Here is a 16,110-nt window from a genome sequence, read left to right as displayed (position 1 = left end):
CTGAGCACATTCAATTGCTGCCAGTGTGCACATGTTGAAATGGTTTCCCCTAAATTGCACAGACCCCTAAATTACAGGTGCGCAGACTGACAGTGAACACCAGCAGTGTTATGTATAGAACCTTCCTTCCATCCTAGGAGGGAAGAACTTTCAGACAAGCACAGGAACGGGGCAGAAATGTTTTAACAAAAAAAAAAAAAAGCGATATTTTGGTAGTAATACATTGGGAGATGTCAGCAGATACATGCATCAAGCAATGGATGAAGTTGACAGCAGCATGAACAATTCATTAAGGATTCCCAGGGTTTTGTAGAGGACTTGTTGCTACACAAAGCTTATCACCTTCCTCAGATTTACAGTGATGTGAGAGAAGGCAGATGGGCAATTACCAAGGAGATGTAATGCCTCACATGTGTTTTTTGATTGCTAGCTTGTATAGCCGTCTACTAAAAATGTTAACTGATCTATTCCTGGCCACAGATGCTACCTAATCAGTACTGTGGTCCAAACAGAAATGATTTATGTTAGCTTCAATTCAAAACCATCCTGACAGTGCTGTTGTAAAGAAAAAGAATTACTTCAAGGAGTAAACAAATATGAGCTCTTGCTATCAGTAGCAACAGGGGCCGGCATGGAATTGCCAATTTTTGTAGTGATGTCGTTTAGATGAACAAGCTTCCAGTTAAACTTATACTTTATGCAACTCTGAACTTGTTCTATTATTTTAATCCTTATTATTTATTTTAATGTATTTTTATTATTTATTGTTATCATTTATTTCAGTTAGTCACTTGAAATAAATTGAATTGTTAAAAAAAAAGCATGTGTGGCAAGAGAGACAGAGAGCAAGCAAAAGGGCTTCTGAGCATGATTCTTATAAGAGTATATTAAAGATAGAGGGACAAGACCCTCTATCTTTAAGGTAAAGATAAACCTAGGGTGATTCTAAGATTACAGTCTGTCATCATGTTCTATTTGCATCAATTTCAGTATACATCTGCCCTGACCCATGACGCTGTCCTAGTCATAGCAGAGGCTTTCCGTTACCTCCGAAGGCAACGTGTGGATGTCTCCAGGAGAGGTAGTGCTGGGGACTGCCTGGCCAACCCTGCAGTACCATGGAGCCAAGGAATTGATATAGAAAGAGCGCTGAAAATGGTAAGGGCAAAAATACTGTGGCTATTGGATGTGTATATTTCACAACAGAAGCAACTCTACTGGGGCAGAGCTACTCCACATGCAGTTTCTGCACACAAGAACAGCTGATTCTCAGGACAGAACAAAACAAAAACAGCAAAACCAAACTTTATGACAAACTCCAAAGGATGGCTAAGACGTATTCAGTAGCAAGCAAGCCATAACTAGTTAGTTCTCAAAGAGTTGGCCAAAGTCACATCCCTGTAGGACCAGTGTAACCCCAGAGCATCTGTAAGCTGACTTTTCCAAGACCTTCTGCCTCCCACGAGAGTGAGCATGAGCCAGTTTGGCATGTACTGAGGGCTTCTAAAGTCAAGCTCAGGCTGCAAAGATGACAATCAAAACCAGACTGGGTCTTCAGCATGTGTATTGTGCATCATGCAGGGGTACATATTTACTAGCTTGAAGACACGTATGTAATTTTTTTGTAGACATAAGAGACAAGAATAAAGTGTGCTTTTGATCTGGCTCAAGTAACTGTAAAAACATTCGGATAATTAAGTGACTGTAAAAATTTAGGCATGAAACTGAAGTGAGTGAGATCAGAACTAAGCCCCTGTTAGGGAAAAACAAATCCTGGGTCAGACTTCTTAGTTTACTGATGGCTTTTTTGTCGCCGAAGTGAAAAGATTATATCCAAAGGTTTATTCTCCCCCTCATCTGCTTAAGGAGAGAGACAGTTCAGTCTCATGTTGTCAGAGCTATTCTTATGCCATTAGGTTGCACCCTAACAAATGCACTACCTGCATATTCACTCATGTAGCATTGCCCTCATTTGAAGAAACGTTATCTAAAGTTAATCTTCATAATAGTTAAAGAATTTGTACTGTCTATTTGAACTTTATTGTAAGTGAAACATAAAACCTCTTTGAATGCGATACAAAGCGTGAATATCAAGAAAGAACATGAACACTGCCATAGGACACTACGTCATGTAGAGAATATATTTGAAAAAATGTCAATCACAGGATATACAAAGCCCAGATCACAACTGGCACAAAAGTAGGTGTCAAACTTCCAGCAGGTTGTAAATGAGGTTCATGTCATCTTCTGCAATCACTGCAGATCATCCCATAGAAGCACTGCCTGTTGGACCCCACTCCATTCATCAGTCTCCTCTGGTCAGAAAAAAATTTCATCAGGAAAAAAATAACAGTTTCTCCCCTCTGCTCCGTAACAGCAACTCAACAAAATTTTTTCAAGACCTCCCAGAAGTATCCTTATGCCAGCAAAAGATGCAGTGTCACACTACAGATGTCCTGCTGGCAAAAGGGAAATAGGCATTACCTGACTGCTTCCCTACAGCCTCAAAAGCTCTGCATGTCTGTGTTTCTAAATGTAAGGCACCAGATAAGTGACAGACAGTTTACCTGAGCAGATCTGGGCAGTTATAAATAGTCATTTAATTTGTGATTGCCTCTGCACACTGCTACCAGACACGTTCTGAGTCCTGGTGAGTCTTCCTGCCTCTCTGCAGCCAGATTTTGAGAAGTGCTGAGTTTTCCCACCAAAGATAGAAACAAATTAAATTTGAAGTCAAAAGGTGTCAAATGCACAATGCTCACATCTCAATACAGCTCAGGATGAACCAGACCTAACAAGCTCTGCTGAGACGTACCCTGTGCTAGGGTAGTCAGACAGCTTCTAGCAAGTGCCAAAAGCAGGCATAGCAGCTCACATCTGGCTGCAAATTATATGTCAACTGCTCTACAAATGCTCAGTCCACAGTTGATAAAACCTCTTTGGAACACATTTGGCTTTCAAAGCCTAGTGCACATCTCTAGCTTTCTGGAGACAGGAAAAGCTCACATATTCTTCCTGACTCTTGAGAACATGAGCTGCTAAAAGGGCTCAAATCCACTAACTAACAACAAAAAAAATCACACTACTTATATGTCATTCTCAGTTTGGCTCACTGGATAATTTGGGACCAAATTTATTTTTTAACTTTTTTATGTAGCCTTTCCCTGTCCATCATAAGAAGTTTAATTATACCATCTCTAAGGCATAATGAACAGCTCAGTAACCAGCTCTGAACATCTTCAAGGACTATGGTTTCACAGTTTCCCTCTGACAAGTTTTCCACCACGCATTTCTGTAGCTTCTGAAGCATTCTGCTGAATATGAAAGCTAATCTACTCCTAGTGCAGTTTCAGACTGTTACCCCTTCTGCCTAAGATGAGAGCGTGCCAGTGTCAATAAGTGATAAATGGAAATACCTCACACTTTCACACAGGGAAATAAGAAAGATTTTTTTTCTTTGAAACAAATTACTTCATACTTCCCTTTAAAGTGATTCATGTGAGTACGTAATGATAATGACTTACCGTCTGTACACCCATCCATCCAGATTGAGACCAAAACCCCATAAGCAGTACAGACAATTGTCTATGTTCATTCAAATACATTCATTCCTTTCTCCTACGCTGGGACTGATCTTAAAATAAAGCACTTCCCAGAATGAGCAATGACATGAAATTCTGGTCCATATCACAAATCACTCCATGCCATATTGCGAGGGCTTTAATAGCACTGAATTGTTGCAGGTAGCTCGCAGATACCCCTTCTACATCAGTGAACCTAGCGTGACTAAGCGTGGCAGAGTCAGTCTTTCTTATATTTAACATGCATGCAGGGCTAATTTCACTTACTTACACTTAAATGCAACTCACTCTGCAGTGGTGAGTCACCAGCAGAGTACTAACAAAGCATATGTACAGCTGAAACTGAGAGAATTGGGGCTCTTTTATTATGAGCAATACCACTGTCTGTCAGAAGTGCTACAGGTCTCTTATACGGATAAAAACTGTGCTATGGCTAGTGAGTTCCTGCAAAATGTAACAGAGGAAAATCTATTATTAATGGTTTTTTTTCTACTTCTTGCCTTCAGGTGCAAGTCCAAGGAATGACAGGGAATATCCAGTTTGATACTTACGGGCGGAGAACAAATTACACAATTGATGTGTATGAAATGAAAGCTTCTGGATCAAGAAAGGTCAGTTTCAAGATATACATTCAGATTTCATATCTTTGGAAATAATATTTCTGATAATACTATTCCAGCAAACTAGTGGAACTCAGTAATGCTGCACAGACACTGCAAAAACAAGACCCAGAGGAATCCCTGCCTTCTTGCCGTCTTCCTATCCCAGGAACCTTGTTCTATTCTGTTTCTGAAACATATCACTCATCCTATTTAATATCTTCATTGGTTTCCATTTGAAGTTAACCCCACTTCATCTGTTAGAAGACACCTTGAGCTTTTATGCTGAGCATGATGTCTGCTGTCATGTCCCTGTGTTCAGCCCAATCTCTCAAATTCCTCTCCATCTTTCCCTTCCCCTTAAGAGGCCTCAGAGCAACAGTGAAACTGGAATGAGTGCATTTTAGAGACCTTCTGAAATTATCAGAAAATAATTTGGGCTTTAATTAGGATTTTCACTGCTTGTTCTCTTATCTCCTAAATAAAGTATAGATGCTAAGTGGCGTGACTGCCTTTTATAAAAGCAATTTAGGGCAAATTTTCAAAAATAATTAGGTAGGCAGGTTCTCAGGGGTGTTGAGTGATGAGGCTGAGTAGATAAGATCATCATCCCCCTGATTTCAGAGACAGCAGGTACCTAACGTGTTTAGTCAACAGTGCCACTCCGTAAGTTCTTCTGCACTTATTTGATAACAAAATACCTCTGGACACGACCCAGCCACTCAGCTAGGTTTTACAGCAAGTCTGTGCAGAAATACAAAAACTAGTGTAGTAATAGCATAGCAACACAGCCACGGCACCATGAAGGTCAGCACAAGCCAGCTGACAAACAGTCACCTCAGACTCAGAGGGGTTTGTAATCCGCATTGAGGATTATGCTGTTGTGCCTGCATTGCTAACAGACTCTGTGCATCTGCTCTGAAGCTGCAGGTGCTGTCCTCACTGCCTGAACTGCAGCAGAATACTGATAAAAAATTCAAACCTGGATAATTTGATTCAAAGTGCTTTGCAGTGTTTTCTTGTCTTTTATGCTGTGGATACAGAGAATTTTATTCCACAGGTGAATACAGTGTGCAGTTAACAATGTGAATTTAGACACTGAGAATTTAGTATGTATTTTCACTTTGATTTGCCTTGTATCTATTAAAGCTAATGCAACCCTGACTAAATGTTACCAAACCATATGTTTTGACAGTTCTTGTTACAAGTTCACGCACCAAAGTCCTTGTAAATCTATGTAGTAAGGTTAACAATATCCCTTTTTATAGGCTGGTTATTGGAATGAATATGAAAGATTTGTGCCAACATTAGATCAGCTGCCCTCTAATGACACTTCATCTGTGGAGAACAGAACCATAGTAGTCACTACCATCCTGGTAAGTTTAATGTTCTTAGCGTGTTTGTGTGTAGGAAATAAGATGCACAGCTCCTAAGATGTGTTGAACACCTTGTCAGGAGTCTGATGTTGAATACTGTGTTACTTCAAGTGACTGAAAAGTTCAGTATCTGCCAGAGATTTGCTGAGGGCTTGACATTGCAAGCTTCTATGCATTTCCTTGAGTTTACTCACAGGAATCCCACTGAGCTCAACATTGTGCTTTCCTGCTTCTCAGACACTTGAATGCCATCAAATGCCTCATATAAGTGAAGTTATGCATGTATATGACTGCTGGCAGGATCTGGCCTTCCTGCTGTAGGGTCCAATCTTGCACCCCTCACTCAGGTACGGCTTCTGTAAACTCAACCCCTGTGGACTGAGGAAGGGTGGTGCAGTGAAGCCTGTAGAGAACTGGAAATGCTCTAGCACTGGGAGTAAAGCTATGTATACGCATGAAATTCCAAAGGAGTAAAGCTCTTCATGTGTTTCATAAACAGCAATACCTGTGTTAGTCCCATTGCTTCTAGCAAATGTGCTCTGTGTAGCATTGTTTGTAACTTTTATGTCTGTTACAATTCTACAAAGCATGATCTGATTTTATGCTCTTTCCTGAAGCATTGTGTTTTATACTCCTATGAAGTTAGCAAGATACAATCGGCATTTCAGCCAGAATTTTCCAAGATGGCTAAGGGAATTCAGTGGGGAAAAAAAAAATGCTGCTGAGGATTTTAGCCTAGCTTCCTTTAGGCTGCTTTGAAAATATCCCCATCAGAGCCCCATCCTAGGCCAAGGGGGACTTAGCAAATAATTCTGCTGCTACAAGTGTTGGGTATGTTCTAAAAACACTAAAAACTGAATTATTACTGCAGTGATGCTATTTGACTGTCTAATAACCTAAAAAATGAGGCCTAATCGTGCGGACAATAGTGCAACTTTGTTAAAGTGGAATAGTCCTGTTGTCTTCAATGGGTCTGTACTAGGAGTAAAATCTACAGTATGTTTGACTGTAGGATCATGCCAAGGATTTTTAAAGTGTGAAAGTCTGTCTGCCTGATTTCTGTACCATAGTAGGAAATACTGTAAATACTTGCCATTAATATAAAGTAAGGATCGTAACGTCTCTCATTTTGTATGTTTTAAAGCTGTGTTTTACATTCATAGACTTTTGATCTTTACTTTTGTTTCAAAGGAATCACCATATGTAATGTATAAGAAAAACCATGAACAACTAGAAGGGAATGAGAGATATGAAGGATATTGTGTAGACTTAGCTTCTGAAATAGCAAAACATGTTGGAATAAAATACAAACTGTCAATTGTTGGAGATGGGAAATATGGAGCTAGGGACCCTGAGACTAAGATATGGAATGGCATGGTGGGTGAACTGGTCTATGGGGTAAGTTTCTCTTAACCTTCATTTTCATGTTCTTTATTATGAAACGTTATGCTCAAAGTTAATAAACTGCAAAATAAAGATAATCTGTTTGAATACCACTTTTAAAATTCTAGATATTTCTTTGTAATGCCATTTTTGTAGCTTAGCTTTCTAATCATGTCATTAACAACAAGTGTCACTTTTTTATCACTGTTCTCCAAATCAGATTCCACAAAACATTGAAATTTGCATTGGGAAAATTTCAAATTCCTGATCTACAGCAGACTTTCTAGTTTACCCTTCATGTGTGCTCTTGTTCTTGCCACATCTTCTTTTTCTCCATCAGTCCTGTGAGTGATGGGGGCTGCCCCCAACATTAAGGGTGTGATCTTACGATGCTGAGCCTTGTTAGATCACTGAGGTCAGTTTTTGTTTGATCAGAGACCAGAGACTCAGCACCATGCTTGTTTTTTAGCATAAGAGGCAATACAGGCCTGAAACCACCCACAGTTTTTTCTCTTTAAAAATCAACTGTCAGACACACACAAAAAATCTAATTCATAATATTCCTCATTATATTTCTATATTGGGTGCATATTGCTTTCTTTAGTAAGAAGAAAAACAGTCTGGAATTGCCATTTTAGGAACTTCTTTGAAAATGCGAATTTTGGAATGCTGATACAATGAGCCAGATGGAAGGGGGAGAAAGTTGGCTTTGCAGAAAAGTCTTTACAAGCTGATATTTCATCTTTGCTTTTTTCCCCCCAAATGCTAATGAGATGATTTGTGATTCCACCCAAATCCTTTTTACAGTTTATTTTTAACAAGCTTTCCTTTATTAAAAATATCTTTATAGAAGTGAATGTTTCCATTACATCCTTTTGTTCCCTTGATAAGTGCAGTTTCTAAAAGTATCCTCAAAATTTCCCTATGATAACATCATACCATCATCACTTGCAAAATGTGTGGTGAGATAACTCTTTTCCAATGAATTGGTCTTTTCAAAATGTAGTTGCTAGGTTTCCAAATTTTTTTTTGCCTCTGGAATCCTAATCCTTCATTACATACTTTCTAGCCTATTTGAGTTCAAATATTTTATGTGAATGAAAATTATTTTCTGGTGTTGCATTAATGGGATGGAGGGAAATCTACTGTTGAATGTAAACAGGGCTCTGGATCCTGGGGTTGTATCTTTGTTTTCCTATTGCGTTGAAGTTTGACATTATCCGAATCTTTGAACATCCAGTGCCTCAGCTCTGTGACTTGGGAAAACAATATTTCCTTTCTTGAAGAATACAAGTACATTAAGAACATCTGAAGGAAAGATTAGTTTAGTTTCAGGCATAATTGCATTGCAGTGAAAACCTAAACCCTTGGTTTCCCAGTGTGCGGTTCAAGAAATATCAAGAGTATTAGCCGTAATTGGGTCCTTTTGATATATTTGCAAGTGACAAGCAATGAAACAGTTTATTCACTTAAAAGAAAAATCATATCATACACTAAAGACATGACAAAGAGAATCTAAAATTACTTCTAACAGCCAGGGCAAAAGGACCAGAGGAAGAAAGGTGCAGTACGGGCCACTGCTTCTGGGAGCCAAGTAGGATTAGCCCGAGCAGCTGCTGAGCAGTGGAAGATCCATCTGTATGAAGGGCCACCTGAACCCAGCCTTTGCTTGGATAAGCAGGCTCCCTATTGCAGCCTCTTCCCTAGCTCCCTGGGACGAACCTCACTCAGAGCTTGCCTCCTGAGCATCAGACTGAGCCCTCTGGCCCAACCGTGCCTGTCACCTGCCCAAACCTGTGAAGTACAGCCTCACGGGCGCCTTTGACCATATTTTAAAACAACCCCAAATCTGCCCGTGGTGGTCATTTTCCCTACAAAAAAGACCTGTTCCATTCAATTCTGACACAGTTTTCACCCATGCTTTCTCATTAATGAAAATTTGAGGATTGCTTCCCTCCCTGGCCCCCAACAGCTCCTCCTTGCACACTGAGGGCTCAGTTACTGAAGCCTCTTAACCACAATACTCAATTATTCAAAGGTCAGATGCACCCCTTGAGGTTTGACTGCAGACCTGGGTTAATGCTGATGTCTCCACACTGCTGAGCAAGCTCCCATCCTGCTGAGCTGAGCAGCGAAGCTGGAGAGCTGTGTGCAGAAATCCACCTGGCTTTCTGCTAGCAGGGGAGCAGCTCCTGGCCTCTGAGCACAGACCTCAGGAGCCCCTCAGGCACTTTCCCAGTCCTGTTTGCTGAGATCATGAGATGCCCTTGGCCCTTTCCTCCAGTTGTTGAGAGAGGGCTGTGTACAAAACTCACAAGGATGTGCGAAAAGCCCTTTAAGAAGGAACAGTACTCTAGATGTGCTAATTATTAGGAGCAACTGTCTCATTTTTGTGCTGACTTCCCTTTATCTCTCCAGGGCTTAAAACTCTATTAGGGATCTAAAACTGTACATTTCCCCTAATGCCCTTGTGAGCCCTGTCTGCAAAATGACTGTCATATTTGGCTCTTCCAGATTCCATTTTGGGAAGACAAGAGGGAGATTAGATTTTAAATGCGTTTATTAGCACGTATAGAAGATAGACATGGGGGAATCAAAGGGGCCTGATTGGTTTTGGTACCAGTTACCCAGCAGCTGAACTGAGCTGTGGCAGAAAACAATCTTTTAGATTGCATTTGTCTCAAGTGTTTCATCTGTCAAACGCAGAACATTCCTGGCCCGACAAGCATGCCACTGCCACCCACACTGCTGGGAAGTCTTACCAAGTATTTTTTAAACTGAGCTCTATCTTTGCATAGACTCATGCGTGCAACCTTTTTCTAAAAGGGCCCTTAGCACAGCCATAGGAAGTGAATGGCTTGAAGCTTGAATGCCAAAACCCTAATTAACTGTAATTAATGTTTAGTTTGTGCCAGTTCTTTATTGCCATTACTCCTGCTTCCTGTGGGATGCAGCGTGCAGCCAGGAAGGTGCAGCCAGGAAGGTGCAGCCAGGTCCTCACAGCCTGTAGAGCCTATACAGGAGGGGTCTGAGTAGGGAGGATGTGGGGAAGGAGAGGACGAATGGGGTGGTCCAACGCTTCAGGCCCAGGTGACCAGCACAGCCCTGACCAGAGTGCAGGGCCTGCCTCAGCTCAGCACCATTGGGGCTAACTAGGGCAGTCCCAGGAGCCACACATCACCTGGAACAAGCACGCTAAAACACTTTCCACTAGAGACTTTCTCCCTCTCCTGTCCCCTATAATAGTACTTCAGGGCTGGCTGGAGGGCACAAAGGCCTCCTGTGCTGTCAGCCAGGTCGACCTCAGCTGGCCCTGCTTGGACCTTTTGGTGTTGCTTTGCACCAGGCTGTGTGATAATCTGGCTGCAGTGCAGACTTGCTCTTGGCAGCATAGAGGTGGCAGCCCCAGATGCAGGGAGTGCTGGCCAAGCAGGTGTCCCCAAATGGCTTTGCTTCCTACCCAGAGCCCAGAAGTCCTGACAGAGATGAATTAGCTTTTGATTTGTTAGCAATTACTAAAAGTTGATAATAATAATTGTATAAAAATTTGACATCGGGAATGAAAATTGTTTAATTTTTGATAAATCCAAAAATGTCATTTTAGGTGGAACAAAACCTTAATTTTGATCTTTCACTCTACTGGTATCAAAATAAGACTTTACCTTCTACCATAAAAATGCTAATGTAATGCACTACTGTTTTTTAAACTAAGGGAAACTTCTAAAACATAATGGAAATATTTGACAGTAGCCAAGTAAGTAGTGAAAGCTGTTTTCCTGGGCATTTTAGAAGAGTACTTTGCATTCTTAACTGAGACTTGAAAAACTGTAGAAAAGTATTTTTAACTCTTAACTGAAATTTGAAATATATCAAGTTAAGTTTACCTAACACTTAAGCGTTCCCAGATGTATAAGTTTGTTTCATTTTAGTTGTTCCTGGTGGAGAATGGTTTCTAGTTCAGCCAGCAGCGAGCTCTAGGTTCTGGACACCAGGGAGCACCGGGACCGCTTTATCCCATTCCTGTGCAAACCTAAAACTTGCCATACACATGAGCTGCATTCCCCACTAAGATCAATGGTGCGTGCTTATTAAGGAAGCTAAATAGCGTGTTGTTAAGACAAGAATTATTCTCATCTCTCTACACAAAACACCACCCCATCCTAGTGCATCCCGGGGCAGCTCATCCAGGTCCAGGGCCTGATCAGACAGACCCTGCCTTCTACACCGTTACAGCAGCTGAAGCTTTCTCAGTTTGTGAGTGAGCTGTTTAAATCCAACCAACACGGCAGGTGTTGCCCTCCCCAGTCGGCGCTAACGAGCTGCCCTCTGCCAGCACCACTGCAGCCGCCCCTCCTGGAGCAGGGCTTTGTGCGCAGGGCTCTGTGCCCGCCTGCCATCAGCCCTTGGCACTGCTCTCCTCTCCTCTGCAGCCTTTGATTCCTTCCCGTCTCAAAGAACACCACTGTTCTGCTTTCACCGAGCCGCCAGGGAAAGCTCCCTCCCCGGGCCTGGTGCTTTCAAGTCACTGAGGCTAATTGAGAGTAGGCTGAACAGGTCTCTTAATTGTAGCTACAAATGCACTGGGAGTGGAAAGAGCAGACAGACCTTACAGCCCTTAAAACTCCCCTCAGGTGACAGAAGGTCTTTGTAAGAACCTTTCAATATGTAAAACAGCACAGAAGAATGAAGCTGGGATGTAAAGCTGAGGCGTTCCCCAGCCACAAGGCCTCTGGAGCCGCTTGTAGCAAGGCTGCCCACTCCTGTCCCTGCCCAGCTGGGCCTGCAGCACAAGTGCTCTGCTTCTCACAGCAGCAGCAAGACCGTGACTGCCATGGGAAGCCCTGGGGTTGCAGCAGCTGGTGGAAGGCTGCTCCCCCTCCTCAGTGTCCCTGTTGGTTTCACCAGGGCGAGGTCCGTGCAACACGGCTCCCAGCTCCAGCTGCACCACGCCAGCTGGGAGGCCGAAAGCAGACCTGCCTCCACTTCTCCTTTTTCGATAGTACCTCAGGAGGAACAGTGTGCATCCAAATTAGGCTTGTTTTGGACAAGGAATTCAATTAATGTCGACAAACTACAGCAGCCAAGGCCAACTGCAGTTTCAACACCGTAAAATGAGTTTTTTTCAGGGCTGGGCTAATACGCAGTGCAACTTCAGTGCAGTTTGTTGCTGCACTGATCTCAGCTGTTGTTTCTAAATAAGTGTGAGTAAGTGTGTTAGAAGCACAGTGTGCTCCTGGCCTTCCAGCACACCCTGATATCTGGAGAGATAGTGTGTTCCACTGACAAGGCAGCTGTCAGGCACCGCAGGTGAGGTGTTGCTGTGTCCGACATCCTGCACTGACGGTCTTACGCTGCACAGTCAGCCATCTTCCCAGCACAGTCTCAGCTCAGAAGCATTCGGTACCTCTGGAGTGCCTGGGGATTTGGCTCCCAAAGGAAGCTGGGCAGTGAGTACCAGGCACAGTGTTCCACTGTTTTGGTGTGAGCACAGGCTGCGCAGTGAGTGCAGCCAGCACCAAGTTTCTTGGAAAGCCATGCAGTAGTGAAGGAATTCTTCAGTTCTACAGGCACGAGCAACCAGAAACATGTACCAGCAGAAGCCTGCCCAGTGTCTCTTCCTACCTCTAGTGCGCGTCTTTGAAGATAGTGAAACTCATCTTCAGGCCTGTAAGCAGATTTCCACCCCACCTTTCAGATTACAGAGGTGGAACATCTTATCACTTCTTTCTCTGCACGGAGGGATATTTCCATTTAGTATTTTTCTCCCTCCCCTTAAGAGTTTTGAGATATGCAGCCCCTTGGGGTTGGCTTTGAGCAGAGTGGGCAGCGCTCTGTGCTGCATGTCCTCCCTAAATCCATCCTCCCACACTGGTAGGCAGAGACAGAACAAGCCTCAGAGGAATCCATGACATTTTCTCCCAGCTTAAATGCAGTGAGGATGATGTTTGAAACGCCATTAGTCATGAGTGATTAGCAAAGCTCAGTTGTTGAGGTTCTTAACTTCTCCCCCTCCAACTGCACAGGGTAAGGCATGTTTGCGGTTCTAAGGCATGTTTGCGGTTCTGTTGTGTTATTTTTAATCTAGTTCAATTTTTATGGGTTCTGCTTATCTGCAGCCATAATAAGAAGAGAGATTCACAACCATATTGCAGTTATTAATGATCTGTGGGGGCGCTTAGAGCTTTTCATAGGCTCTCCGTTTCAGATATTATATATCTAGATAAATAGGCAGCAAGTGCTCTTGTTTTAACTTCTCTGGTGTAACTAATAGTCAGGAAGCAGGCTCGGGTGCTGCACTGTTGCTGGGCTGCTTTCAGTGCCAGAGTTGTGGATGGTTTCCGAGATCCTATGGATACCTGGTTTCCTTTGATGAAAACAACTACTGTTGTATTCATTGAAGGCCAGAGGATGTTTATTTATTGGTGTTCCCAATATGCTGAAGGCCTACCAAAAACAGTGGGAAAGCAGGAAGGCTAAAGTGTATTAGAAAAATTGGCATTTATTTTTCTGCTAATATTAATGTAGTTTAAAATCATTTACAAAGAAATTCATGCTTTGTGATACGAATGAGGACATGGTAGCAATCAGGCATTTAAAAACTGATTTGTCAGTGCTAAACAGAGCATCAGCTCCATAATCCCAAATACCCCACAGGAGCATCCTGCATGAACCCAGATGTTCGTGAAGGAGATGCAGACTTTATTGCACGCTGCATCAGCGCTTAGGAAGAACTCCACTGTGTCTCCTTCAGCAATTAATATATTACTTTGGGAAAATTCAATTTCTTTGAGTTCAGGAAAATGCTACAGCAAATAATGGCACCTATGGCTGATCCAGCCCCTGACGAGCTGTCCCACAGCTGATGGCCCCGCACAGGCTGCGGGGCTGCTTCCTCCCTTGTATGGGAGCAATTCTCGAGCAGTCATTGCTAGGGGCTCTGCAGAGGTCCTCATCCACTCAGCTCACTCTAATAATGATTAATTTGTAATTACTTCATTAGTTCAATTCGAAATACAGTAGCTGTGGTCAAAGTGCTTAGTCTTCCAGCCAGCAGTGGACACTGACTGCATTTAAAATGGATGTCCTGTGCGTATCTAATACTGACTGGAGATGCTTAATGTTGAACAGAGGTTCAGTAAGCAGTAGCTAAAAGACAAATATGTGTTTGGGGAGAATTCATCAGCGAGCAAGCTGCAGAATCATCGAGTCCCTTCCCTACACTCTACCCATGTTCCCTCAGGTCTCCATTACTTCGGTTATTAACTCATTCATCTGCAAAGCCAGTAAACACCCAGCATCCAAAAGCAACTGGCACTTCTAGTTTCTAGATGCATGCCACAATAACATAGATTCTTGCAGCAAGCAACCACAGATTGGGTGAGGGTTTTCTCCTGAAGGAAAGCAGTCACTCAAGGGGAAGGGCAATGTCCTGGTACGCATGAATGTCTAAAGGAGCTGAGGAGGGCTATAGCAAAGTACACTGTGGGCCATGGTTTCCAAATGGCTTCCTTGTATGTGTGGATGTGGCTTATTTGATTATTCCAAGCCATGAGTTTGTACACATCCCTCATAGCTGCGCATGCAGGTGCAGACGGTTAGGAGGCCTTCCTGAGGGACTGGAGGAAGCCTGGAGGTTGTGTGTGTGCTCATGGGGAATGGAGGCAGGCCCAGCAGGGCTGCCATTGGCCTCAGCTGTGCAGCACCCAGGGGTGCCTTGGGAACCAGGGTTGAGGCACCTGCTGGTATGGGGCAGAGAGGCGGAGATTGCCTTTACAAAAGGCTTTGCCATTTCTGCTTATTAAACCTCAAATTAAATTAAATTAAATTAAAACCCACCACCACAAAGAAAATTAAACAAAACAATGAAACTGAACTTAGTAGATCGAGAAATCAGATCTTGGTGAAAGTCAAGTATATCAACATCAGATTTACATAAAGCTATTTTAAATTATTTTATGGCACAGATTTTAATCAGTTCTTATCAACATTTACAATTAATTTGTATTCAAACTTCTACTAAATCAGGATTTATTTTTCGGTCAGAAAGACACACACACTCACTAGTTGGAAACAAAAGTCTGATTTAAAAAGGTGCACAGTGATTTAGTTACTGGTAAGTTAAGCTTTCCCTAAGAATCATTTTTCCTTCTGAAATTCTTAATTATCAGCAAAAGGCCATCTTTAAGAGAATCAACATCATGAATAGTTACAGAATTGTTAAAAGTAGGCAGAAGGTTACGAATAATGTATGTGGACTCCTGCAGTAAAGCTTCTTCTTAAAATGCAGAAGAACTTTTTTTTTTTTTTTAAACGTTCCAGTCTCCTCAAATACAATTTCTGACACCTGCTTGAGTACTTTGCCAAATCAAGGCTAGGTTGTCTAAACAGCGTGACTTTAATCTGGTATAAAAATATAGACACAATTATATATATATTGAAATTCCATTATGGAATACAAATTTCTATCAAGTAACCAAATAATTTTTATTAATTGACTGATTGATTTTCACTTCACATTCTTACCTTCCCTACGGAATTCAGGAAAAACAGAAGGACTGAAATGAAAGGGTGTTGGTTCCAGCCAGACATTATCTCATTGCAAATTGCCCTGGTGAATGACAATGCAATGAGACGAGATTGTGCTTCTGTATGATGCATCCTTAGAACAGTGTCTATATTGCAGATCTGTAGAGTTGAGATTCTGTGTAACAGAATGACGTTACACTTTTTCCTTTTCCCCACATGATCTAAGCTATTTACTGCTCAGAGATTCATGGATCCGTATTACTGTTCTCAGTGACCACGGAAAGCTGCCTGGTTCCTATCACCCCACTATCCTTCCATCATCTTTCCTTTATTGTAATGGAGTTTCAGAGGAATATATAAATTACAGTGCCCAAATCCAGCTGAAATTCCGTGACTAATTACTTATCTTAGGTTTATCTGGAATAATCAGTAAGGCAACAGAACCTGCTGGTAGAATGAAAAAGAAAGCATCCAAATATAACAAACACATAATTTGTCCAGAGTCCTGAGGACACATGGACAGATACAGGCTGTTACTAGAAAATGACATAGAAGTCAAAAGGCAAGTGCTTGCGATGTCGCCATGTCTACCAGATAAACAGGGACACACTTGTGCAAGAAGGAAAGCACATGCTCTCCCACTTA

General features: G+C 42.2%; 1 protein-coding gene across 8 annotated transcripts in view; it reads left to right on the top strand.

The window, feature by feature from the left end:
- Positions 1–16,110, top strand: part of GRIA3 (glutamate ionotropic receptor AMPA type subunit 3) — a 145,180-nt gene that overhangs the window by 90,912 nt on the left and 38,158 nt on the right. For all 8 annotated transcript variants that reach the window (XR_007379643.1, XM_048959396.1, XM_048959395.1 and 5 more), the window contains 4 exons: positions 991–1,158; positions 4,088–4,192; positions 5,449–5,556; positions 6,748–6,954. Coding sequence is in view for 7 of the 8 variants with exons in the window: in XM_048959396.1 (XP_048815353.1) it covers positions 991–1,158; positions 4,088–4,192; positions 5,449–5,556; positions 6,748–6,954 (588 nt within the window). In the remaining variant the exon portion in view is untranslated. The remainder of the gene's footprint in view (positions 1–990; positions 1,159–4,087; positions 4,193–5,448; positions 5,557–6,747; positions 6,955–16,110) is intronic.

This window comes from Lagopus muta, chromosome 13 (assembly GCF_023343835.1).
Source record: "Lagopus muta isolate bLagMut1 chromosome 13, bLagMut1 primary, whole genome shotgun sequence".
Classification (NCBI taxonomy): domain Eukaryota; kingdom Metazoa; phylum Chordata; class Aves; order Galliformes; family Phasianidae; genus Lagopus; species Lagopus muta.
The sequence above is the reverse complement of the archived record's forward strand: the minus strand, read 5'-3'. Positions and strand labels throughout refer to the sequence as shown.